Source organism: Terrapene carolina, unplaced genomic scaffold (assembly GCF_002925995.2).
Source record: "Terrapene carolina triunguis isolate 2854851 unplaced genomic scaffold, T_m_triunguis-2.0 Scaffold93, whole genome shotgun sequence".
NCBI classification, from domain to species: Eukaryota; Metazoa; Chordata; order Testudines; family Emydidae; genus Terrapene; species Terrapene triunguis.
In genome coordinates, this window is record NW_020664444.1 from 13,120,193 (window position 1) to 13,147,962 (window position 27,770).

Sequence of the window (27,770 nt, forward strand, 5' to 3'; positions counted from 1 at the left end):
ACAGGATTGGTCACCTTGTTAGATTTTGTTGCATTAGGTCTTTTATGTATAATATTATAAGTGGTATATTTTACAGCCACATTTATTTGTCCATTCAAAGCAGTATAATATGGTATCATAATCAAGCAAATTACTTTATCTTTAGAACCCTAACCACACCTGTAAGTGTGCTGCCTTCAGTGGAGCAGGCCACCATGATGGAATGCACCTGAGGGGCCATATGAAACATAAAGAAAATCTTTTCTTTAATCACTTATCTGAGCTCATGTGCATTTCTTTTCAAATCAAGGGAGAGCCCCAGGCTGCTAGTTTCAATTTTGAAACCTTAATTTGCTTTTTAAACTAGATCTGAATAACCAAGCAATGCATTGTATTGATAAAGCAAGGATTCCTAAAAAGTATAAATTGAGTTCTTAAATCACAAAATGCCCATCAGAGTTTGCAATGGTTTTGTCAGGAAGTGTTTGAAAGGAAGCTACCCTCTGAATCTGGTTTCCAGTTCTAATCTGTACATGTCTGATCAACTTCACCTTAAGGAGTGGTATGAAATCAACCCCCTTTGCAGCTTTCATTTGGTACAGTCTTCTCATCTCATTGAATTTTCTGGAAGCCACGTCTTACATATCAACAGTTGTTAGATAGGACAGGCTGGCTCATTAGCAGTGTTGCTATGCAGACTCCCAGATGAATTCTGTTTGGATTATTTAAAGAAGGCAGTGATTTATTTTGAATCCAGCCAGCAGGCATACAGTTATTTTAGTGAAAGTTTTTTTGTTTTTTTTTTAGAGGTTTGTTTGTGTCAGGGGACCATCTAATTGGTATTGTTGGGAATCGAGAAACCTCACACTCTGCCTCTGGAAGTTACTCCTCAGGAAATCCGTGTGACTCATTGTTCCTATCAAGCAGGGTAGCGTGCCTCAATAGCAAACATTGCCACATCGGCAGTGCCAGAAAATAACAAGTGCAGTATTTATAGAAGTGTGGTAAAAATTACTTTTTAAAAATTCATTTAGGGCCTGATCCAAAACTCACTGACTTCACGATGATATGCAGAAAATAGACAGATATTGGAATCTTACCGTAGTCCTCCTTAAAAGTGCCTTGCCCTCCTTTGGAAGTTTTAGGGAATAGTTAGCTGCATTTTCTGTTACTGAAGATGGTGTCTTAGTCCCCGTCCTCCCACTACATCCTGTGATCCCCCACCTTAGCAGCTCTTTTACACAACTTTAAGCAAATTCTTACTGAGAGAATGACACCTTTTCATACATGATCCTGACTATACGTGGTCCAAGGAGGGACCTAAATGCAAAGATTGTTTTGACTGAATATTGAGTACATGAAGGCCTGATTTAAAGTAACCTCCATGTGCAGGTACCAGATGGTTTTATGGGCAGTTGCAGCTTCTGGGGAGGTGTACAATTTTCAGGAGCAATTTAGTGGCTTAGGAGCTGTGAGGGGGTGTTCTCCTCACACCACCCCTGAAGGGGGATACGGTGGCTCAGAAGAGGCTAATTAACCCGTAGGCTGCATCTGGAGAGAGACTTAAGCTTGAGGACAAGGGAAGTGTGAAGACCCATAGTAGGAAAAGGACAGGAAAAAAGGGACTATGGAGCTACCGTGTATGGGGGCCTTCTTTGCAGAGGGCAGATATACCCTCCTGAGCTGGTCCCCAGATTTAAACACTCCCACTGAAGGGGGCCGACAGGCAACAGAGAGAAATCCAAACCAGAGGTGCTGGAACTAGGGGTACTGGGGGTACTGCTGCACCCCGTGGCTTGAAGTGGTTTCCATCATATACAGGGTTTATGGTTTGGTTCAATGGCTCTCCGCACCCCCACTATGCAAATTGTTCCAGCACCCCTGATCCGAGCCCTACTTTCGCAGGCCCTGGAGAACCAGTGAAATCAATGGGAGGCGCAGATATACCTACAGGGTTATTTGACGAAGTTAGCTGAACAGCAGCAATATTTACTTAAAATTCTCCAGGAAGCGAGCAGGGGCCAAAGGGGCAGAGAATGGAAAAGAGGTTCCAGGCCAGGAGGTCAGAAGCCCGGCCAAGGCAGTGCTATGTCTGTGATCAGAAGAGATACATTAAAAGTGGATGTGCCTCCGGGGATGGAGACGAGAAGCCCTACCCTGAAGGCAGGAAGACAGGAAAGCCCTAAGGCATCCCACCTGTTGAGAGAGAAGAAAAGGGCTGGTGCTTGTTTTTCCTTTGGGGAATTAGGGAGTTGCCCTGACAAAGAGCAGAACCACGGCCGAGGGAAGGGCAGGGTCCTGACTAAGGGCTGGAAGAAAGGGTTAGTAGACTTCAGCCTGTGCAACTGTCATAGAGAAAGCTGAAGGGGCAGTGATGATAGAGGATGAGAAAGAACTGGAGGAGAGAAAGGCACCTGCAAAGACCCACCTGAAGGAGGTGAGGTAGACACCAGTCAGTATACAGTGGGAACTCAGATGCTGAGGGAGAGGGTTTTGAAGGTGTCTGCAGAGCAAGAGAAGGGGCTACAAGATAAATTGATAGCCACGGAGCAGATTTTACAAGTAGCTCTACAAGACCTACAGTTCCAGAGGGAAAAGTACCAGCAGAAGGGCAAACTGCTTCTCTGAGCAGGTGAACTAGAGCAGGAGTGGGATGACCTGTGAGCCCAGCTTCGGCAGACGCGCAGGGTAGGAGGCATCCATACCCCGGAGGATTGCAATCTTGAGGGGGAGAGTATGTGATAGGGTGCTCAACCCACACCACCTTTGAAGTACTGGACGGGCTAATTAACCTGATAGGCTGCACTTGCGGGGCGGGGGGAGTTAGGCTGGAGGACAAGCACTAATTGAAGATGGAACCCATCTTGGCTGGAGTTGGCAGGGCTTTTATAAAGCCAGGAAGGGAGAGCAGAAAAGGGTGGCAGTGTGAAAGTCTGCAGTCACTCTCCGGGCACAGTGAGGAGAGCAGGAAACTGGGCGGAGCGGAAGCCCTGGGATCCTCATCCTGAGGGAAGGGTTTACCCAGAGAGGTGGTAGAGAAGGAGGCCTGCAAAGGGCAGCGTAGGAAGAAGACCAGGGAAGCGGCAGCAAGGCTTGAGACAGTGCTGACCTTGGCTGCTCATTGTAGGATCCTTGGACTGGAACTTGGAATAGTGGTTGGGTCTGGGTTCCCCTACCAGCCGTGGGGAAAGTAGCACAGTCTTGAATGGAAAGACTGCCTGGAATGGCACCTGATCAGCTAGTCTGGTGAGACTTTGATACCCTGGAAGGGGAAAACTGTACAGTGACGTGGCTGGAGGGCCACAGCGTGAACTGAGAGTAAGGAAGTCAGAGCTAATCCCCAGACCCAGCCACAAGGAGGTGCCTCAGCAGTGAGTGAACCTCGTTACAGGGGCATAAATACCACTGAAACTCAAAGAGACTTAAGCTCCTGAGTGCCTAAGTCTCTTTTGAAAATGGGACTTAGGCTCCTATGCCTCTTACACACTTTTGAAAATTTTACCCCAGACCTATAGCCCAACAAGATACATCAATACATGTCTAACTTTAACCATGTGAGTGGTGTTGGGCTAACAGCTTTCAGTGTTCCCGTGGTCTGCACAGCACAGATAAGTGCGTGACCCCAAGATGGTGGATCCATGGAGCAATATATTCTGAGAATGTCAATGACTGATATGGAACCTGATTTTCTGTACAAATGCAAAGATACACGGTAATGATACTTGCAATTGCTATAATTAAAAATATCAGATGCTACCTGCAAAAATATCATGCAGTTTTTTGAGGAAGAAACTCTTTAGATCACAGGCAGTATATGGTTAGAGTTATAGGAATATGTACTCCAATTAGTAAGTACAAGAGTTATGATGAAACTCTTCCCCATACGGATAATTTTGCAAATCTATGAAGAACAAAATAAAAGGACAGTCTAACACTATGTCTGACCATCTCTACATATGCGGGATAGGGTGACCAGACAGCAAATGTGAAAAATCGGGACAGGAAGGGGTAATAGGAGCCTATATAAGAAAAAGACCCAAATATCAGGACTGTCTCTATAAATTTGAGACATCTGGTCACCCTAATGCGGGAGGATAAATGAGAAAAATTAAATACAAATAACTTAATGTTATATATCCATAACTTTTCTGTCTATGGTCACTGGGCGACAGAATAAAATCAAATGCAACACCACATAGTTTACAGGAGCAGTGGGCCAAAGGGATTGTCAGAGGAGAAACTTTCTTTTCTAGTATGTGAGTTTTTGTATTATCTTCCCTTTGGCAAGGATGACGACTTACAAGTATACACCTCTACCCCGATATAACGCTGTCCTCGGGAGCCAAAAAATCTTACCGCGTTATAGGTGAAACTGGGATTGGGAGACAGGGCATGGATCACTTGATGATAACCTGTCTGTTCATTTCAGAGGACAGGATACTGGGCATGATGAACCTTTGGTCTGACCCAGTATGGCCGTTCTTATGTTCTTAAGAGCCTATACAGCACCGGTGTCTTACTGTGGATCATTATTTCAAGATAATTTACTGTGAGCTAGATTGTGGCCTGGCTTGTATGTCCGCACAAGATAGTAAAGGGGGTAGAAGGCACCACTGAGCTACCTGTAGTGCCACTCACAATGCAAGAGGGGAAACACAAAAGGCTGGAGCCTTGGCTTTGCCTCCAATGCATGAGGCATCATATCTGTACCAGGTACAAACCTGGCACGGTGTACTCCTTCAACCAGAGCAGCAGGGAGACTGGGAGAGAGATTGTGACTCAATAGGTCATAGTCAGAATCTCCCTATTGGGCTGCTGCAGGGGTAGCACATATTGCCACTGTCTCAGGGAAGATTGTTAACTCATGGTCTAGCCCTGTATGAGGAATAACTTTCTGCTAGCTAGATTATGGCTTGAGGCTTTAAGTCTCAGAGGTCAGCTGTCTACTGGAAACTCTACTACTTGGAAAAAATGTGGATGTATGCCAAAAATGAATCTAGTGAGGTTTATATTATGGTTTCCAGTAAAGATGTTGAAAGTACCTGCTAAAATATGTGTTTCTTGCAGAAATCTCTAATCCATATTTCTAAATATGAAACTGTCCTCCTGTTTATTATTTTAATCTTATAACCGCACATTTTGCTTAAAAACCACCATCAACTATCCTTTTAAAATATATTTTTTAAAACAACAACTTCCTATTGTATTTAATAGGGTTGTAACTCTTTTTGCAATCATTTTCGGGTGTTTTCTTCTTGTAAAACAACAGCCAAATGCACTATGGTGAAAAACCAAGTAAAAACGTGCCAGTTGTCCAGATAACTAAATAGTATTTGTGCTTAAATAATTTGAATATTTATCATATTCAGGGTATTTCCTACAGCATTATATAATAGACAAGTACAAAGAAATATTGTAGACACTAAGGTAATCTTATCTGTTCATCTTGGGTAAAACTGGCAAGTTTACAAAGGCCACAGCCACCCTTGTATGGAGAAATATAAAGATAAAACAAAGTGAAACAAACAAAAGTTACACAGCAGCTGGTCTATGAATATTGCTGGATCTTTAAGAGCTAGTTAGACTTAATACTAACCTATTGGTCAATGAGATCTAATGGTATTGCCTTTGCTGAAGAGCCTCCCTACCCTTTTTTTCTGTGTATTTAATTAAATGTATCCATGACAACTAGAATTCCTCAATCATTAACATTGCCCATGTTTCACATCTTTGTATTTTCTAATGGATGATTTTTAAAAATCTAATAAGTACATTCTCTGGGTTACAATTTTCAAGATGCCACTTTGAGTTTTTGAGGATTTTAAAGATAGTCCAAAATTTTGATAGCATCATGTGAGAAAGTCACCCACATGTATAAAAACGTCATGTTTAAAACTCATTTAGATTTCCAAGAAGAAATGAGCCTCATTTCTATTTTGGGAACAGAAATATTTGGACCTACTGTATCCAGACAAGACACAGAGCTGAAGTTATTGCATAACATAATGGGATGCTGAAAGTTGTAATACCGGGATAATTTCAATACACAAATGTATTAAATGAGTGAGATTGCCTCCATAGGGTGTAGAGGGGCAGCAAGAAATGCAAATGGTTAATAAGAAATCAACAATATAAAACTGAGGACTGAAAAGCAGAAGTACATTCACTAGGTCTGAATATACGTCCATATCCCACTTCCCAAGTAAATGGGGGAGTTACTATTATTGGTAAGATTAAATCCTATTTTTATAAGTAACCTGAAGATGAACGAAACGAAGATGTGCTCCTAGACCACTGAGCCTTGTGTGAGTTGCTTCGATTTTCTCTCACGGTTAGTGCCTAATGTATATCACAGCCTGTGAGAAAAGGAATTGAAGAGTACAATCTCACACAAGATTTCCCCCCCCTAACCTTCTATATAAAAAATAGAAAGTGAGCCCACTTGGGTAATTTTTCTTGCTAACAAAAATTGCAGTGTTCATACCAACAGAGATGAAAAACAATAGAAATCTAGAATGCCTTTGATCTCCAGAAAGTACCAGGCTCTGGCAGCATGATTGCCCTTCATATTTGGGCATCTGCGGCTATGCATTCCTTTACAGCTACATGAAAGTCAAAAGTTCCCACTACTGTGCAGCTGGGTCAGCTGTCCAAGTAACAACTCGGACTGTTTTGATTGTGTACTCTCTACACTGGTGAGGGTTCATAAATATATAAAATGTATAAGCCAGATCCTATGACCAGTATTTTTTTGGAGGGAGAGAAAGGGGATCTGCCAAGCTGCTGCCATGCAACACATATTTCTTTCCCAAAATAGCCTCATCTTCACCTTTTCTTTCCTCTTTTTTTTTTAACTCCACCTAAAGAAAGGAATCTTAGTGGGGTTGAACTTTCAGCTAAAGGACAGAATGACAGTATAATATATCATCAATTCACTTTATCATCATCATGAAGACAACAGTTTATTGTTGACTTAGGGAGCATTCTGGAGAGTGTAGTACAATGGCTTTCCTCTTAAAGGACAATAGTTGTTCTTGTGTTGTTTTGTCTTCAGGAGATTGAAATTGGAAAATGGTGTTTTTATTGGGGAAGAGAGTGCTGGGCCCAGTGATCATGTCATCGGATCAAGATTTGGTTTCAGTTCAGAATGCTTTAAACCTGACACACTTAGTGGGGTTTGACCATTTTCATAAACTGTTTACAAATCATATGTCAGACATGTTTTGTGGAGTCTAGTCAAGTGGGATAGTAAAATTAAAGATGGCTTGGAGTGGATTAACTTCAGCCTTTTTTATTGCAGTGCAACTATTATAAATGTCAGTACTTCACTCACTCTACTTTGAGTTTCACCAGATTAATTTCCCCCTTTGGTTTGCCACTTATTGACTTAACAAGAATTTCCATGTTACATTTTTAAAATGTGGGTGCTGGAGTGAGCTCACTTCCCATTTATAGTTCAGATGCTGTCATTTCGGTCCTAAAGAAACACCCATCATGTTAGCAAGTCATCTTACCACACTTTTACGCAATAATAGAAATTCAGCTCAACAGCAAGACACCGTATACAAAATAACTTTCTGTCCTGAATGTAAATTCAGGATGAGAGATCAGCTGGCATTCAGGGCCTAACCCAAAACTCATTGAGTGGATTTTACCTTTGGATCAGACCCTCACTGAGGACATAAGAGTTGCCTTATTGGAGCAGACCGATGGGGCAGTGTAGTGCAGTGTCTACCTCTGCTGGTTGTCTATTCCTGATGCTTCACAATAAGAAGACACCTACCCACCATCTCTAAGAAAAATGCATCTGGCCAATTTTGCAATGTTTAAATATGGAAGGTATTTTGTTTTTTAAGATTTACTTTCATTAGGTTACCAAACTTTATAGGCCCCTCATTTTATTCATCCACCTTCCCTGCTTTTGACATGTAGGGGTTCCAGGATTCATACTTCAACTAGACTTTGGACTTTTAAAAACTCTTTTGTGTGTAAGTTTCGCATCATGAGAAGAATTAACGATTGACCCAACATTCCATTTGGTTTTCCTTTCAAAGCCTATGTCACAGATCAAAAGAAACCCTGCTATTATTTAATGTGACATTCTCCCGTAGTAATGAAGAAATTCAGCTACAAATGACCTTCATGGCTTGCATTCATGGCTTGGTTACTGCCTGCCTATTTTGGTTTATTTTTTACCTTTTGCTTCTATCCCTTGATCTCCAGGATGCTCCTGGAATACAGAGACCCACAACACTGGCTCTTCAGCTATAGTTCAGCATTAGGGCTAATAGAAATCCCACGCAGGCCTTACATTCATACAAGGTCTCTGATCAGTTAAGCTGCCCCATGCCCTGAAGGTTTGTTCCAATTCCTATTGAAGTCAGTGGAAATGCCTCAATGGGAGCTGGATCAGGGCTTGAATGAGTATTGGGCAAAACAAACTGAGATTGATTTGGGCTTTAGTACAAGGGACATCTTTTCAGCCTAAGAGATAGATAGATAGATAGATAGATAGATAGATATACACACACACACACACACAAAATATACTGAAATTTGTTTTTATTTTTGCGAAAAGACCAAATATCCATATATTTTGCCCCATATTAGACACCTTATTTTTTTCATTCCTAAGTAATACAGGGTCTTAATTTATATTAAAAAAATTGCATGAATCCATTATTTGCAATAGGTTATGTGAAATTATTTTGGTTTTCTTTTTTCTTTTTTCCTGTTTGAGTACAAAATAATTGTATGGTTTTTTTATTACATTTTTCTTTATAGAGCTGTTACAGCGCTAATGTTCAGTCTCATTGATTTCTATTGTTACTGTTCCATAATACATTAGGATTATTCTGCACTTGATATGTGCATGCAGTGTCTGCTGTTCTTTAAACTTCTTAACACATTAACAGCCTAAAAAGGATGCCCCTTATGTCAGTGTATAGTGACAAAACTACATGCATGCTGCAAAATACACAATCAATCTCATTCTCTGAATGCAATTTAATGCCTCAGAAGCTGTACTGTCAGTGGATAGCAGGAGGAATTCACTCTAGTGTAGGGACCCTGCCCACACCCTGTCTACTCAAGTGAAGGACTTACATGATGCAGAGGAACTTGGGTAGGCCCTCCGTACTGGGTTGTATTTCACCCAGTAAAAATGTTGTGCGATAACTACATCAATCAATAATATTTTCTGATCTAAAATAGCTTTGGATCTGATCCATTTCATCAGCAGGATCATAATGGTAGTTTAATAAATTAATTATGGGTCCTGGAGATCCATAGAGCTGGTACATGAGTGGAAGGAAAAGGATAGTTATATTTACATGCTATCAAATCCAAAGTAGTCAGTAACCCACTAAGTCAATGGGAGACTTTGAAAACTATCCTTGGATAATTGATGAAGAGAATAAGCTTAAAAAAGAAAAATCTCCCCTTTCAGAAGATGTTTTCCTTGTTTTGTTCTGTTTTTCAGTTCACAGCTATGGTGCTTTCCGACAAATCTCATTACAGTTTTTAACAAATCTCCTTCCTTTCAAGTTTGACAGTGTTAATAAAAAGCCAAAGTTGTGACAGTTCTGCTTGTCGATTCTCTGAGTGCTGAACACAAGGAAGGAAAACTTGATGCCAGTTAACCACAGGAGCTGAAAACTCAGCGAGTAAATACAATTATTGTGCTGAAGCAAGAAGACTTGAAATTCTGTCCACAAAGCAGGTTGTCACCCTCTTTTGTAACCGAGCGAGGAAACTGTTAGGCTACTGTTTCCTTTCTGTGCCTCCCAGCACTATCCAACTTAGATAGATAGGAAATTATGAATGGGTTTTTAGGTAACTGGAAGTAGAAGGAAAAAGCACAGGTAAGTCCCCCGATTATTTTTTCCCTCTTCCTTTTGTAGGTTTATGTAAATGGAGAATGGGTGACCAGCATTGGAGAAGGAGGCAGCTTTGGGGAGCTTGCATTGATCTATGGAACACCAAGAGCTGCCACTGTCAAGGCCAAGACAGACCTCAAACTTTGGGGCATCGACAGGGACAGCTACAGACGCATTTTAATGGTGAGTTTTAAATGTTATGACTTATTCACATTACTGGTACTATTAAAAGTTTTATGCAGTGCCATAAATGTGCACAACATTTATATTTTACATTCAAATTATATCAGTGCTAAAACCTTTGCAGTTTAAGGCTCTAAAACAAACAAATGCACATTAAAATAAAACTGTGGGTCTGTGTGCCAGGAACCCCTGAGTACTTCCCCTATCATACATAATAATACATCAGTAATTATTTAAAACTGTGAAACCTTCAAGAGGTCCACATTACTCCTCTAAGCTACCACACATCATCTTCTTGTTGTCAACCCCCTCCTATCCTCCCTCAACACCATCCCATGCTTGTTGCCTTGTGTTGTCTTCATTCTAACTTACACTATAAGCTCTTCTTGGCAGGAGCTCCGAATGAGCTCTTGGCTCCATTACAGTCAGTGAGAAAACTCCCATTGACTTCAGTGAGTCTAGGAAATGAACCCCCTACCTCCCCCGCATCCTTGTTTGTCAACAAAATGCCACGTTTGTCCATGGCACAATATAAATAAATAACACTGCACGGCCCTAAAACTGCACACGCTTAGCTAAAGCAATGTCTTAGTTTCACCACAATTATTTGTTTTTCTGATGTGAATGTACATACTCTTTTCTCCGCCACAAAATATTCCCTTCCTGCAGATAGTTTACACTCAAATAATGTTATTTAAAGCATCTTTCTTGATAGGAACTTTTCTTCATTGGTTACATTATTTCATTCTGGCCTGGAGCAAATGTTACTATGATTTCTTGGTAAGAAAAGAATGTGTATTAAAAATATATACAGTACAAATGGAATTACTGGGTGGGTAGCTTAAGAGTTTAGCAAAGGGATACAATGGCTTTCAGTGTCAGGGTCATTAGTTCACATCCAACTGAGTTCAGCCATGATGTAATATTTATGCCATTTGATGACTGGTGGGTGCCTGAGTGAAGTGAGTTTGTGGCATACATCTAGTTCTTCATGGACTGGTGTCCACATCACAAAAATCACCAGCACAACTGGCACTCTCAGTAGAGGAGCTAAAGACTCATTGGAGAAGTAGATGAAATTATTCTTCCATCCTTAGAGTTAGGGGGTGGCCCCTGCAGGACGGGATTGAGGTTCATTGACAAGCAGCTAGTAATGCCACTGAAGATGCTGTATCAGTTCTGTGGATGAACAGGATGAGTACGATTTGAAAGCTGCTTAGTACAGGACCAGCATTCGTTGACCTTCAATAAGACATTTATTTAAAACGTTTTTTTAAACTCATAGGGAAGGAGAACATAACTTGTCCACTAGTACTTGACTAAGGCAATCAAGACAGGTATCTAGAATACTGCTTGAGATGAATCTGCTTGGTGCAAATACGATTCAAAAGTACAAAAGTGAAATTTTACAAGAGAGAAATAAACAGCATAACTGATGTGTTCTCTGGCTTTTTAAGAAAGGCCGTTTGGTTCTTACTTTAATCTATCTAATGCCATTACACAAGAATAGAGAGGAAAATTTCACAATCATCTTCGCTTTTGAGGCCCCTTTGGTCTAAAACTTGATGAAAATGGCAATAACTAATCACATTGAAGCTTGTGAACCATTCAGGTTTGATCACTCAGTTAGGGGTCAGATGCCCATCTCCATTTGATAACTATCTTCAAAAGCTGGGTGGGCATTTCTGGTGCCAGAAGGAATTTTACTAAAAAGGCATATAACCTGCAGCAGAGGTTGCTGGTGCAAGTATGCTAAACATAGATACAGCTTGACTATCGTGAGCATCTATCTGATTCTAATATACAGATAACTGCCTTTAAAATGCATTTAGAATCCCTTGCTGCTTTCGGTCACTAGGTTCATAGCAAGATGATTTTGTGTATGAGCACTTTGTTGTTTTTACATTTCAGGGTTGTTGTTTTTTTTTTTTTTTTTAAAGTGGTATACTTGGTGCCATTAAAAATGGAATGTCTACTGCCCTCTGTCAGAGAGTTGCTTAGTATTTTAGATGCCCCACATATTGTCTGGTCTCTTAGCCATTACTTCTGCTCATTGCCATTTTTGTTATCCACTTAAGCATCTCAATGATGCTTTTAGATTTACTGTATCCATAAATGTAACTTTTTTTTTTCTTGGAGTGGACTAAAGTCTGATGCACACAGTCCATCTAGCTTTTGATTTCATTTGCCATCCATTTGTTGCTTCAGCCTGTCTTGAAAGAACCATGTTAAAACAGATGTATTTCTGCATATTTCATCATCTCTTCCTAGGCAGCTTAGTGCTTGAGGGTCATACTTAAACGCACTCAACTAGCTGTGATGATAGCAAGCCTCAGGTCAGTTCCTTCAGTTGAGATGTGTAAAGAAACTGCTTGGCATTCATTGCAGTCTTTCACAAAGCATTATAACTTTGAAATTCTATGGGGGTAAAAAAAGTTCTTCTAAACCAGTCAACTCTCCCCGTCACCTCCCCAAATGTTCTTTCTGAGCACACCACCCAGTTCTCTAACCTTGTTTCCTCTGTCTAGGAAAGTTATCTGTGTTGTATGTTGCTTGCCTTACCTATGTAACACGTTTGTGAGTATCTTTGTTTTTATGTTTATATCTTCCTGAGTGTGGGTAGTAAGGAATCTATGGCTTGGAATTGTCATGCAGCTTAAGTTGCTAAAATGTTGCTGCTCTCTTTGCCATTTGGATTGAAAACCTTTGGGGATAGGGAGCTCCCCGAGATTGCATACAGAGAATGCCACATATACAAGGATAAAAGGAGACAAATGTCCATTTTCTAATAGTGCCCCATACTAAAACATCAAGTCCATCCCCCAGCCAAATCAGCCCTCAGGCTGAGGATATAACACATATTAATCTGTTAAAAAGGTGTTATAATTTCTCCTTTCAGAGATCAAAGGGGTAGCCGTGTTAGTCTGGATCTGTAAAAGCAGCAAAGAGTCCTGTGGCACCGTATAGACTAACAGATGTATAGGAGCATGAGCTTTCGTGGGTGAATACCCACTTCTTCGGATGCATGCATACTCTCCTTTCAGAGAGTAATTTACCCACCCTCCAACTCACTTGACCTGGCTGTTATAGGGGAGGAGTTACAGGCTGGACACACAAACTTTGGTCTAGTCAGCCACAACATCACTGAAGTTGTCCACATGAGCCATCTGGCCAATTGTGACCTTCTCACCTCTGACCTGAATGGCTACAAACCCCAACAGCCCCTTTTGTCCTGCAGTCGCTGGGGTCTGTCTGTGGCATGACAAACCGGCCCTGCTTATACACAGTGAGTTACGTAGGATTGGAAGGGACTTCCTTGATCATCAGGGATTGCAGGCAACCCCATCATATAATCTCATGGATAAATTTATCAAGCTCCATTTTAAAACTGGTTAGGTTGTTTGCTCCCAACACTCCTATTGGGAGGCTGTTCCAGGACCTCACCTCTCTGATGGTTAGAAGCCTTCTTCTAATTTCCAGCCTCAATTTATTCACAGCTAGTTACTTATATCCACGGGCTATACTATTGGGACACAACTAATGATCAATCAAGGTTAGTCCCTCCCTACTGTAATGTCTGACTTCATTTATTTTGTTCTGACCTTGTTTTACCAGCAATGCTTCATACTGCTTTGGATCTGAGAACACTGTTTCTTTTACCACTCAGAAAAATTAAGTCACAACAACTGCACATTTTTGTACAATGTACATTGCATGGTGGTCAAAACATAAACCAAATCCAACGCCGGCATTCCATTTAACATCTGTGCAGTATAGCAGTAGGAGCTTATGGAATACTTTGTTTTCATGGTTAGTATGCATTGTTTCAGTGACTTTCTGTGCTCCTTTAAGAATGTACGTTTTAAGCATAATTCAATATCAGTTTTACGTAGGGATTAAAACGGAGATGGAATGGTCGCCATTCCAGCACCTCCTGCCAGCTGCAGACCTGCCAGCATAACCCTTTTATTTGAAACTTGAGCCTTGTTCTACCATGCGGTAGCCGTTTGTTTGGCTTGTCATTCAAGGTGGGGCTTTTTAGGAAATACCCAATCAACTCCAGCCAGCCCAGCTGTACTTCTGAAAATAAATAAATAAAAGGAGCTGGAGAAGGAAAGCAAAGAGGCGAGCAGAGGGGAAGAAAGGGATAAATTGGAGTGGGAAGACAGAAAGTAGAGGAGGAAGGGGCAATTTGAGTACCTGTTTGGGGGCATCAGATGCCCTGGCTACCCTAATGTATACAGAACAATGACCATCCCTGCCCCCATGGGACCTGTTTACAATCTCTGAGTCTATGGCATTTGTTTTTCCCAAGCTGTGTGCTGCTTAAACTAAGTTGGGAGCCTGCTAAGTCTTGAACTCCTCTAAACCGAAGGGATTTGAGCCCCGTTCTGGGATGGAGTTGGTGAACTAATCTGGTCTTGCTTCTACTGACTGACACCAATAGGAATACTGTAGCTTAGAATTTAAAGGGAGACACTGCCCTCTCCATATTAAAGATTCCTTCTTGTAAATGGGAACAGTAAGCTTTTAAGTATGAACTTGTGAATGAGGATTCTGCTTCAGAGAAGGAGGGAGAGGAGACTAAGAGGGTGGGTGGAAAGAAGCAGAAGGAGGTGGAGGGGAGACAGATCAGATCAGTTTGTCAAGCTCCCTATTAGCGTAGAATTGTTCCCTAAAGTACACTTACTAGTGTTTTTATCTGTCCCGGTTTTAAGTGTCCCAAACAATGAGACTTCTCCACTTCCTTTGGGAAACTTTTCCACGGGCTAATAGATCTCACAGTCAGGAAGATTTTCCTGATATTCGTCTTAAATTACTCCTTTCTTAACTTCCTCACATTACTCCTAGTTATGCTTCCTTGTATCCTACATTGTAGTTTCTGTGCGTCCTTGGAGTTTACATCCTTTAGATATTTGTAGATCATTTTCATTTCCTCTCCTTAAAACCCTCTTATTTGTTGATCAGCTAAACAACACATATTTAAACTGTTAATATTTCCTTACAAGCCATTCCTAAATGTTTCAGTTAATTCTTCCCTGAATTCCTTACAATTTGTCTATGTCTTTCTGGTAAGGAGGGACCAGACAGATCATAACATGCTAGGTATAGTTACACCAAAACCATATATGTTAAGACTATTATCTCTCTGCTCTGTGGTAGGATGTCTTTGCATATACAGATCAAAATTGTATTGGACTTGTTTTTGCTGCAGTATCACATTGCGAACTCACGTCTGACTGTCCATAAATCTCTTTCAGCATTACTACTTTCCAGGTTTCTCTGTCCCGTTGAATATTTGTGCCTTGGATTGCTTTCCCTAGATCTCTTAGCTGTATTTTCCAAACTGAATCTCATTATTTTTCCTACCCCTGTTTCAAATCTCTCTAGGCCCCTTGGTGGTATTTCCCCATTCTGCCAGGTTTTCACAATGTTTCCCAACCTGCAGATTTCATTAGTGTGTTATTGGCTAGATAGGTCTCCTATATCATTAACGAGGAGCTTATATAAGAACAGGCCTAACACAGATCCCTGCAACATTCCACTTGGCACCTCTCTGATTCTCAAGTAGACAGGAAACTAATGGAAAGGTTACGATAGTGCAAAGGATTATGATAGTGTTCATATTCTGTCTGATTTACATCGACTCTCTGAGTAATGTTTTATGGGACAATCCAGTGCTTTCTTAAAATCTAGATATATTACCCATGACACTTTCCTTCATCCACTGGCTTTGTAATTCTACCACCCTCCTGTCCGCAGTCAAACTGTGGCCAGTAGCTAGGGCAGGCTACTATACTAAATGGACAAGTTATAAAAAGCAGACGAGATGGCACAAAACAAATGGAAGAATGTGAGGAGAAGGCTGGAGATGGGGATTAAAGGAGGCAGAGAAGTAGGAGATCAAAAATTCTCTCTCTGTCTGTTTCCATGTGGTATAAAGGTCCACAATACTGATCTGAATACCAGAACAAATAACCATGTGTTTGTGTTGTAATAATACTGTAGTAATGTTTTCTCTAAAGTATCCCTCTGCTGTACCCTGGAGGCAGTCAAAACACAGAAGGATATCCTAAAGTAACAACAAAACATTCTGAACTAAGTTTTATGCCCAGGCCTGGGCAAGTGCTTTGGAAGTGGTGAGAGGAAGCAGAGACTCTTTTCTTCTGTAATTGGACAGAGTGCAAGAGCTGATGGCCAAGTAGGGTTGCCTGAAGAACTCAAGACTTTCATGTGAGGGCATTGCTTTGCCCTGCTTTCCTGATGGACAGTGGGGGGATGTATTGGCTCTTGTACATCATAGCAACAGGAGCAGCCCTAGCCGTTTTGCCAGCCAGGGTGGAAAACGTTTTTGGCTCCTCCCCACTCTCACCCCCAAATGGCAGACCAAAAACAACAACAAAAAAGCAGAACCAGCCCAATGAGCAGAGCAAAAAATGGCCAGCCAATCACAGCAGAGTAACTACAACAACAACAACAACAAAAAGCCGAACAGCACAGTGGTCTGGCACCTGAAGGTGGCGCCCAGGGTGACTGCCTTTGCTCTCCCACCCGTAGAACCGGCCCTGCATCGCAACTCCCACAGCTCAGCATGCTCTCTCCAGCACCCAAGCAGAGTTATGCTTTTCCAAGCACCATGAAATGGCATCCAATTTCAGCATTAATACCTTACTGAGATGAATAGAAGCAATTCCGACATCTCAGAACTATTGTTCCAGGTTGGCTGCAGACTCAGGCACATTTAGTTCATACTTTAAAGCAGGGGTTGGCAACCTTTCAGAAGCGGTGTGCCGAGTCTTCATTTATTCACTCTAATTTAAAGTTCCGCGTGCCAGTAATACATTTTAACCTTTTCAGAAGGTCTCTTTCTATAAGTCTATAATATATAACTAAACTATTGTTGAATGTAAAGTAAATAAGGTTTTTAAAATGTGTAAGAAGCTTCATTTAAAATTAAATTAAAATGCAGAGCCCCCTGGACCGGTGGCCAGGCCCGAGAAGTGTGAGTGCCACTGAAAATCAACTCGCGGGCCGCTTTCGGCACCTGTGCCATAGGTTGCCTACCCCTGCTTTAAAGGTTTCTTTCCCAAACACATGAACTAGGCCCTCTCTACACTAGAAAAAAATTGTAAACATATTTAATAGGTGTGACGCAGGGATGCACCTGCCTGATAATACGGATCTCTTAAGCTGTGTGTAGACAGGGTGCAGGCTTTTTAATATGTGGCAGCTAGCCTTGCTCCTTTTTTATTTCTACCAATTGTGTTCCTTTGTTGTAGGTCCTTAGGATGAGGTCTAGGGAAATCATTGGGGCTTTTTGTTGCTAGAATGCATTGTCTCTTTTCTTTTGAAGAACTGTCTCCTTGGTATAATGGGAGTCAGGAAAACTGGACTCCACTTCTAGCTTGCCACTGGCTCTGTGTAACCTTGAGCAAGTCCATTTTCCCCTCTTTTCTCTCCTCCCTTTTGTCTGTTGTATCTATTTAGACCATAGGATCTTTGGCCTATATGGACTGTCTCTCACCATGTTTCTGCACATGACCTGGTGCAAATGGAATTTCAGTCTTGATTCCGGTCTCTAGGTGCTATCACAATAATAATAATAAATAATAATAAATAATAATAAACTTCCATTTAATTCTTCACACTTACAATATTCCAATCAGGCTAGTTTTGTCTGAGAATTCTATAGAACTGCATTGGCATTGTTATAATCTTACAGAATCAAGAGTTTACACACACATTTCTTAAATAAATTGATGGGCTCTTTGCCCTCAGTGCCAGCCAGGATGTCTAGAGTTCTTACCTTTCTGTCTCTCGTCTAGTTCTCTAAATACTCCAGGCTGTGGTCAGGCAGCCTTTCATGGCTTCTGATTACTGCTTCTTAAAATTCATCTGTGTCCGCAGTAATTTTAAAAGCATTTTCCACATCTGTCTCTACATGCCCTGGCCCATCGATCTAAACCACCAATCTGGTTTTCCACAGCTGTCAATTTTGCTGGTCTGGTTTCCACTCTGGATTGCAGGGAGGAGAGCAGGGAGTACACAAGGTCCAGTTTTCCATTCATTGTCTCACAGTGAGCTGTCAGGATTTGGCGAGGTTTGCAGAAACTCCTCCATTTGAAGTTTGTGTTTTTACTCTTGGCATTTCCAGTACTCTGAGGGCCTCTGAGGTAGAGAACATAGTTAGTCAGAAGAAGAGGTCAGGTGAAGTTTACCAGTGCTATCTCAGCATGTGAGGAGAGATCCTGGGAGACAAAGGATCATCAGGGGGCTATACAGTTGTGAAGGATGGGAGCGATGATGTTGGCTGCTGCTTCTGCTGTGGTGCAAAGACACCTGGTAGAACGTGGCAGCCACTACTGGTCTGGTGGTTCTACTCCAGTACAGAAGGAGCCTAGGAGAGGAGCAAAAATGACAGTGACTGCTGCTCTGATGCAATGTGGACCCAGAAGGAGCGTAATTAGCCGATACTGCTGGTGCTGATGCTTCTATCCCACTGCAGAGCTGGTGTAGGAGTAGAGAGAAGGTGGCAGTAACTGCTGGTGCTGTTATTCTGGGGCCAAATCCAAACCCTGTTGAAATCACTAGAAAGACTCCCCTTGACTTCAATGAGTTTTGGATCAGACCTATGGGTGGGTGTAGGAGGAGAGAAGTTTAGTTCTTAATTGTTTGTATAACTGAATAGAGGTATCTGGCTCTGTTCTTTCCAGAGTTTTGTCCCAGTTTTATATTTTCACCCTTACTGGATGCTTTGACAATGGAGATTATTATACAGCCCTTTTCTTTTCTCTTCCCAGCACCCATCAACACTCTCCCCTTATGGGAGGACAAGACAAGTGGCTTTTTCTACAGCAAACACTAATATTTATTTATGGCTTATCCACTCATGGTGTGAGTAAATGTGGCCTGGGTTTCCCCATTCCTCAAAAGATTAGCATGTCCTCCCTGCACTGGGCTCTGCCTTCATAGCTCTGGCTAGCAGGTGCACCTTCTACCAAGATCTTTCACACAGCCGGAAAATGGGCTTGATTCTTATACAGCTCTGCAGAGTGAATAATTGTAAACCAAGCAAATATTGAATGATGGCAAGAACAACCTTTTTCTATGGCTTGCTGTTTGTTACCAGGGATGGGACTTGTTTTTTTAGATCACCTATGACTATACAATGCGGGGAGAAGGGGTGAGATTACTAATGTGTGGGTAAAACTGTTGGGAAAGTTCTGTAGGGCAGGACACCTTTTCTGATGCAAAGAGTAATCTGGGTGCAGTGCATCTTGTATTTGAACAGTCTAGGGTCATAATTGAATCCCTTTCTGATGTTCTGAAAACTCTTTATGATGGCTGCATGTAACCAGATAAAATGCTACATCATCAAAACTTTTTTCAAGAATAACAATAGTAATTTTGTTTGTTTGTATTCCAGATGCACCTAGAGGGCCTAACTAGGTTGGGGCACCATTATAGAAGGTGCTGTAAAGATATATATAAAAATAATATAAAATAATACTTAATAATAAACCCTTGATGAGCCGCATTGAAGCCAAAAGTGTCTGAGCAGGCAGATCAGACTGAATCTGTAATGGGTTTCCTCCCATTTTTTAATTGTAAGCTCACTACTTGTGGGCCTCATGTATAATAATATAAAAAAAATTAATGGAGAGATGCAGCTGCTTAAAATTAATTGCTGAAAAGGGACCAAATTCATCCTTGGTGTCCAGTAACTTCACACAAGTCAGTGGAATTATATGAGGGATGAATTTGATCCTTACTGACATTACTTATCAAGGATACGGTTTACCCAGACATTTTATGAAGAAAATCTTGCCATAGGCTATTTATACTGGCTGTGTTTAAGTTTCAGAAAGAAAAAAAAATCAGAAAGAGCAGCTGGAGGAGCAAATCACAAAAATACTTCGTGTAATGTTCTGCCTTTTCTCTCTCTCTCTCTCTCTTTAATAACAGGGCAGCACACTGAGAAAGCGAAAGATGTATGAAGAATTCCTGAGCAAGGTCTCCATTTTAGGTCAGTTGCCCTTTGGACTTCAGTGTTCATTTCTCTGTCACACATGTTGTCTGAATACATTTTGGTCTTTGATGAGATGATGAAAGTGGCAAGTGGTTGAACAGAAGACCTCACAGTATCATTTCCGGCCAAAGAAAAGCATGTAAAAAAATGCAAATAGTTCTTCTCATTAGGACTCATTTTTCTCACCCTTACTGTGTACCAAATCGGAATTAGGTGGGTGAAGTCTTTCCTTGAAAATCTCAGTAGGCACTTTGCTAGTAACTTTCTAAGGAGTGGTGTCACAAGTGAGCAGTTGAAGAGGGATTTTTGTAATATGAATGTGTTATAAAGTGCTGTTAAATCTTTCCAGCTGACAGGTGAGAAACTTCTTTTTCCTGCAGGAATGATCTTGTAGCCTCTTATATGCATTTAGGTTGGCTAAACAAGCTGACACTACAGATCTAAGTGGGCTTAGATTGTTTTTGTCCTGTTCTTTTATAACCCAGGGCTTACATTCTTAAAACATCTGTTTAGCTTCTTGTCCTTGGATTTTGTATCCCTTTGATTAATGTGATAGCCACGAAATTTGGACGTGTTCTTGATGGCCTTCAGTAGGAAAAACAACAACCCCCTAATGCCTGACCAATCAATCACCATTAGGAGAATAATTTCTAATAAGGAGGACAGTGTTAGATGATACAGTGAGATGCTGATTCTGTGGGAAATGCATCAAGTTCCCGCTTGAAGTCTATCTTTGGCTATTTTAAAAAAATATATAGGTTAAAATACTATATAATTGAATAAAACTCTTCATAGTTTCTATTTAAACAATTTAAGTTTGCTTATTTATGATATTCCACTACCATTTTAGCTGATACGAGCCTGCAAAAAATATACTTAGTGAAAATGTACTTGAACTTCTCAGAAGATCTGGCGTGAGAAATTTGCAATTACACTTGTATTCTTTGATTAATGTCAGATAAATCATTCATTTATATTCTCATCTTTTCCGGCAGGATGCAAAAAAGTCTTCTCCATTACTTAATTTAAGTCTTCATAAATTAGAAATGCAAATTATGCCAAATTATATGAAGTGTTTAAGGAAAAAAAATCTCTGCACCTGCACTAATGAAGTACAATTACAGCAATGAGACATTTAAAAGTAATTTCAGAGATTGAAGTTATTCAGAAATGAACTCCCTTAAGCATGCAAGTTGACACTGTAATCTTATACTCAGTCCTCACTTCAGCAAAACTCCCATAGACTTCAGCTCAGCCACTTTAAAATGCACCGTTATTTGCTGTAGGAGTTTTTCCTCAGTAAGGACTGAATGAAGACTTCAAATTTGGCTTTATTTTCAGTGCAGAAAGTTATTAGACAACATATGTAGTGCTGTGGAGGCATTGAGAATTTAGCTGAAATATCTAAGAATATTTTGTGTTTAAATAGTAGATGACAGCTGGCAAACGCAATAGTCATTTGAGACATCTCAGCAATACAGTACTGATAAATCAACCCCATTTCCCAGAACTCAGTAATTTATTAATATAAACATTTGATGTTTTAAATATAACTTTTCCGGGTTTGAATACTTTCTCTAACTAGTCAACTACGACATTTTAGAAGTAATGTTTTAAAAATTGCATTCAGACTTATTTAGATTATGATGCGCAGGTTCAATGTATATTTCAAGATATGAGAACATTAATATTTTGAAAACTTTCCTCTGAGGCTGTTTAAATGTGAGATCAAGATTTGATATGCAAAATTTGGAGATTACAAATCTGCATATAATCTACTTTATCTGCATGTATAAATTTACCTCTGGAACGAAAAGAACTTTAAACAGTTACTTCATGTAAATTCCTCTCTAAAGTTTTTATTTGCAAGTACCATTAACCAATGTATTTGTAATGGTACAATCCCTTTAGACAAGAGAGAGACTTCGTGACTAGAGCTACAATTAGCTTTGAATTTTTCATAAAGCCAACTGAAGAAAAAGTTTAAAGGGACTCTTTCTTTTCATTGTTAATTACTGCCTCCTTTTTTTTTCAATCAGAAAGCCAGTTCTTCCAGTCTTTACAAAAGAGTTTTATGCATATTTTTAATTAAGCTGTACACTTTTTGAATATTGTATTTACAATATTTTTATGGGCTATGTTTGCAAAGTAAAGGTCATAAATGATATAGGAAAGTAACTTAGTATGTAACCATGGAACAAAATAATTGAAACCATTATTTTTAAGTGCATATGAGGAAAAAAAACAACAACAGAAAATGCTCAGTTATATGTACCAAATAACTCTGAACTTACTGCCCCATAGTTTTGTTAAACCCAATACATACTTCTGATTTCTGCCACAGGTTTATTTTAATATGCTTAATTTCAGCAACAAAACTTTTCTTTTTTCATGATGCTTCTAAACAACTTTTTGAATAACAAGAAGAGGAAGCAGGGTAGAGTTTAATAAAGAATAGGCCAAATTAAGCCCTAACATCAGCAGTTGTGACTCTTGACTTCAAGTAATTCAGTAATTCATACTAAAACTTCCGTTCACCCATCATTAGTGAAGTCCTGTTGCATGCATTTTAATGTTTACTAGCAAATTCTGCTTTGAAGACATACAACATTTTTAGGTCATCCTTGGAAAATAAAAGATCCATTCCTGCATTCCTTGTGCACTTCAATTGGCCAAAATTGTCACTGAAATTAAGTTACAACCTTAAACATAACCATGCTAAAACAGCCTGATGGTGAGGCCCTCATCACAATGGGAGTTTTTCCATTGGCTATAATGGGACACTGATCAGATGCTTGGAACCAGGTTCTCATCTCTCATTGTCTCCTTTGGAGCATAAAGCATACGCCTACACTGCGAGTGACAGTGAGTCTCCGAGCCCAGCTCTACAGACTCAGGCTCACAGAGCCTGTACCGTGGCGCTAAAAACAGCCATACAGACATTTGGGCTCAGGCTGGAGCTCGGAGCCTAGGAGGGGAGGGAGGCTTCAGAGCCCAAGCTCCAGCCCAAGCCAGCAAGCCTGCACGGCTGTTTTTAGCGCTGTGGTACAAGCCTCAGGCTGTAGACCCGAGCTCTGAGTCTCACGGCTGCGGGGCTGCCATGTGCAGTGTAAATGTACCCTCAGAAAACAGGCTGTAAATAGGCAACTGAGAATCCCCTCAGCAGGGAGGAACTCTCACTGGTGTAGCCAGTAGCGCTTGCTCCTGCACTAACTTTCTCTCTGGTGCTGTGGAGTTCATCAGAGGCAGTGGAACTCTGCTCTGCCCTTTCGCAGCTGGGCTCATACACCGCTCATATCGTAGGATAGCTCCTAGTCTGCTCAAATACACTGCGGGTCAGGGGCAGCACAGACCAGACTCTGGAATCGGGGAGATATAACTGTCTGTTGCTACCTAACTTTTAAAATTATTCACTTCATCTTGGGCATCAGAAATCACACAGATAGTCAATACTTTCATGTTTCCTGAATAGAGATTCAGGCAAAAGGCACCGATGAAATAAAAGTGAACTGACCACAATTTCATTGTCTTCTAATATTTCTTTTTAAATAGAACCAGAAGTATCGGGTTAGATGTGAATCCTGTGTCAAAGTTAGACACTTTTACAGTAAAGCTGTATCATCTTTAATATTTTAGAATCATTGGACAAATGGGAACGCCTTACAGTAGCGGATGCACTAGAACCCGTCCAGTTTGAAGATGGAGAAAAAATTGTTGTGCAGGGAGAGCCAGGGGATGACTTTTTCATCATCACAGAAGTAAGTGTGGCTTTCTGACAGAATTTCCCCGGGTGTGGTTATGTTCAAGCGATTGGAATGAAAAAAGTTGGCCAAATTTAATCTCAGTTCATCCACTGTAAATCTGGAATAACTCGACTGAGGTTAGGAGAGTTACTCCAGAATCAACTGAGATCAGAATCTGTACCATTGGCTTCTAGGGGGAAGTGTGGCAGAGGTGGAGCTGCTATGTAATAATCTAAGAATACTGATCTGTAAAGTTATGAATACTGTATGTGGCATGGTCAGTAAGGTAGAGATACTGTATAGCTGTGCTGGGTTATTAGATTTCCTATATGAATGTATTGGTCTAGCTTAAGAGGGGGATGTTGTCAAAACAAGCAAGAAGGCAACGCAATGGCTCTAGATAATTGTGATGGGGTGTTAATCTTTTCCAGGCTAATGTGGGGTGACTGAGGCTCAGAAGGGACTAATTAACCTGATAGGCCACACCCGAGGGAGGGATTAGGCTGACAGGCAATCTCTGAGGATAGAGCCCCGCTGAGCAGGAGCAGGCAGGGCTGGTATAAGGCCAAGAAGAGAGGACAGAAGGGGCTGTACTGTGGGTTTAGAGAGGGAAAGGAGGAAACCCTGGGGGAGAGTAGAAGCCCTGAGATCCAGGCCCTGAAGAAAGAGTTTACCCAGGAGGGTGGTGGAGTGAAAACCTGATAGAGGTGGAGTAGGAAAAGGCTTGGGGTAACTGCTGTACGGTTTGGGACAGTGCAGACCTTGGCCCAGTGGGTCCTGGAGCTGGAACCTGGAGTAGAGGGAGGGCACAGGTTCCCCTACCAGGCACTGAGGAAGTGGTATTGCCTTGGATTGGAGGGCTGCTGATACCCAAGAAGGGGAAAACTATAGTGACCTGACCAGAGGGCCAAGCCATGAAGAGGGAGCAACTGAGTCACAAAAGAGGAAGCACAGAAACTCCTGGTGCGCAAGAGGGGCTGCAGCATGAACGAGAGAGAGATCAGGGCAACAGACCGAGTGGAGTTACTCCCCAGACACAGCCACCCCAGCAATGAGTGAACCCTGTGACAATAAGCATCCTCCTAACAAATGCTTGGGGGGCAATTCCAAGACACTGGCTATTAGTGGTGAAGATGGCTTCCAGGCTCCAGCCCAAAGTTCCTCAGCTGTTTTGCCAAGGTTGGGACCGTAGAGATCAAAAGGACCCTGAACAGTGAAAAGGACTCTCTCTGGAGAGAAAGGGAGTGGAAGCTGAGTGTCTGCTGTCTTTGGAGACATGGAATACAGACACTGGTCTTGTGGGAGTGGCTGAAGCAGTTGGGGCCTTCCCCAGCCCTGGGCCTATGCCTCAGGGAAAGATAGGCATGTGTATAGACTATATGTTGTTTTAAGATCTGTTTTCCCTGAAATGCTTGAGTTCTAAATAAACAGTACTTTTGCTTTAAGAAGGTGCTCCCAGAAGGAACAGAACTGCAGGTACTGAACCAAACTCGGGTCTGCTGAGATAATCACAGTTAACACCAGAGATCTGCAGCCCAAAGTCTGGTCCGAGAGTGAGAGAATCATGGGATTCCCTCCTCACTTCCTCCTCACCCAAGAGAGGTGAAAGCTTGAGGCCTGAGGTGGGGGGGGGGGGCACTCAAAGAGACCAGGAGGGGTCAGAGGTGCAGTTAGCCCAGCAACTGTGACAGGTGGTAGCGGTAATCTGTTCCTCTACTTTGCTTACACCAAATCTGGGTGGCTTTCTCACTTGCTCTCACACAGGCAGTCAGACCAGTCAGGCAGCTGAGACATCCTCTGGGAGGTCATCTGACACTTCCCTTTCAGCTCCATCATCTCCCTTCTGCCTCACAAGCAAGCAGATGTTTATGGGTATTTTACACACACACACAAATATAATGTGACTTGGAGAAAGAAGATAATGTAAAAATGACTCAAAAATACAAAAACTGCTTTAGTGTGTGACCATATTCTTACAGTATTAGGAACCCTCACTCCATCTATCCACATCCAAGAGTTTTGGCTGCATAGTTTCTATTGCTAGCTCAGGGAACATACATATACAAAGGTATAGACCCTACCCATTAAGCCCCACTCTAGAATCATTAGGGGCCTGCAAAGCAGCATCTCAGAATTTTGTGAGGGCAGCCAGAGCTCCCTTGGCTCCCTCAGGGCCGCCCAGAGAGGAGGGCAAGTGGGGCAATTTGCCCCAGGCCCCGAGCCCCGCAGGGGCCCCCACAAGAGTTTTTCAGGGCCCCTGGAGCGGGGTCCTTCACTCACTCCGGGGGCCCCAGAAAACTCTTGCGGGCCCCGGGCCCCCGGAGCTTCTTCCACTCCGGGTCTTCGGCGGCAATTTGGCGGCGGGGGGTCCTTCCGCCCCGGGACCTGCCACCGAAGTGCCCTGAAGACCCCCGGCGGGGAGTCCTTCCGCCCCGGGACCCGCCGCCGAAGACCCCAGGCCCCCTGAATCCTCTAGGCGGCCCTGGGCTCCCTCCTCTCTCGGATTTTTGGGCAGGTGCCTCTGCATAAGGCAGCCAGCATGTGGCCCACAGTGAATATAGTGTGTATACAATGCCTTTTTTTCTTCCTTTTTATGCGGGTGCTGAAGCACTGAAGAAACTTTGAACCTGGCTTCCCCACTTTTGATGCCCACAAAATTTTGAGTGCAAGTCATTGCATCTGCATATCAAGTAGTTAAAATGTCTAAATGACATTAATTGTGCCCACAAAAAACTGTGGGTGCAAAAAGGGAGGACAGATTTAAAAAATCCAGCCCATAATATATTTTTAGTTAGTAAAACAGCTTGTATGTAAGCAGCATTTAGAAAATATAGCTTCTTTGTCAAACAACACAGTGTACATTTCTACAAGTTTTCTAAAAAATTTGTGGCTCCATGGAGCAGCAAAAGGCTACAGTACTAACTAAGTTTTCTTAGCCATCAAATCCAGTGTGGAAAATTGGCAGCCTGCTTAAGAGTTACCAAAGGCCTTTATTTTCCTCCTCTTAACCGAACAGCTGCGAAGACTTGAATGGGTAGCAAAGCACTAGCACTGCATACTCATGTACTATCTGTTCTTCTATCCCTCCAGCCATTCATCCATTCACTCCTAGAATTTCATCTACATGTTTCTCACTTTGGAAGCTGCCTGTGTTTTTCTGCGTTAAAGAATGAAATCCCTTTACCAGTTATTTTATATACAAGTTACACTTGTGCCTGCTTGTGCTGCTGTAGTTCTGGGTTTGTAGTTTGAACCTCATTTCACAGAGGTTTATGGCTCAGATATAAAACTTTTTTCAGGAGATGTGAGCAGAGCCATCAGGAACAAATTATTTTGCAAACTTTGGTTGAAAGTAGTTTGGCTGGTTTGCAGTTACATATGTCCAAAAAATATTAGCTCCTTTCATATTCTTTTTTTTATTTATGGCCTTACATCCACAAATACTCTACAAACATTACTGAGTTATTTGCATGCTATAAATACAGGAATAATTTCACATGCAACTGAAATGCAGTCACTTTTGGGGTGTGATATGGCAGCTGTTTAACAGTACACAGTGACACTATGCAGAAGCAATTTTAGACTGGATTTTTATTATATATTATACTAATGCAAAGTGAAAATGAGTCAACAATGTGATGCAGTTACAAAAAAGGTTACTATCATTCTGGGGCATATTAATAGGAGTATCATATGTAAGACATTGGAGGTGATTGTCCCCCTCTACTCGGCAGTAGGGCCTCAGCTGTGTCCAATTCTGGGCACCACATTTTAGGATAGATGTGGACAAGCTAGAGAGTCCAGTGGAGACAAATGGAGAGTCCAGTGGAGACCTATGGGGAAAGGTAAAAACAACTGGGCATGTTTAGTCTTGAGAAAAGGAGGCTGATGGGGGACCTGATAATCTTCAAATATGTTAAGAACTGTTATAAAGAGGATGTGGATCGATTGTTCTTC

The 27,770-nt window shown here is 41.5% G+C and overlaps 1 protein-coding gene across 1 annotated transcript in view; it reads left to right on the top strand.

Annotated features, from left to right (window-relative positions):
• PRKAR1B (protein kinase cAMP-dependent type I regulatory subunit beta) overlaps positions 1-27,770 on the top strand; it is a 124,790-nt gene that overhangs the window by 65,508 nt on the left and 31,512 nt on the right. Inside the window, exons 7-9 of the mRNA XM_024219495.2 lie at positions 9,882-10,040; positions 20,007-20,067; positions 23,707-23,828. Coding sequence (XP_024075263.1) covers positions 9,882-10,040; positions 20,007-20,067; positions 23,707-23,828 — 342 coding nt within the window. The remainder of the gene's footprint in view (positions 1-9,881; positions 10,041-20,006; positions 20,068-23,706; positions 23,829-27,770) is intronic.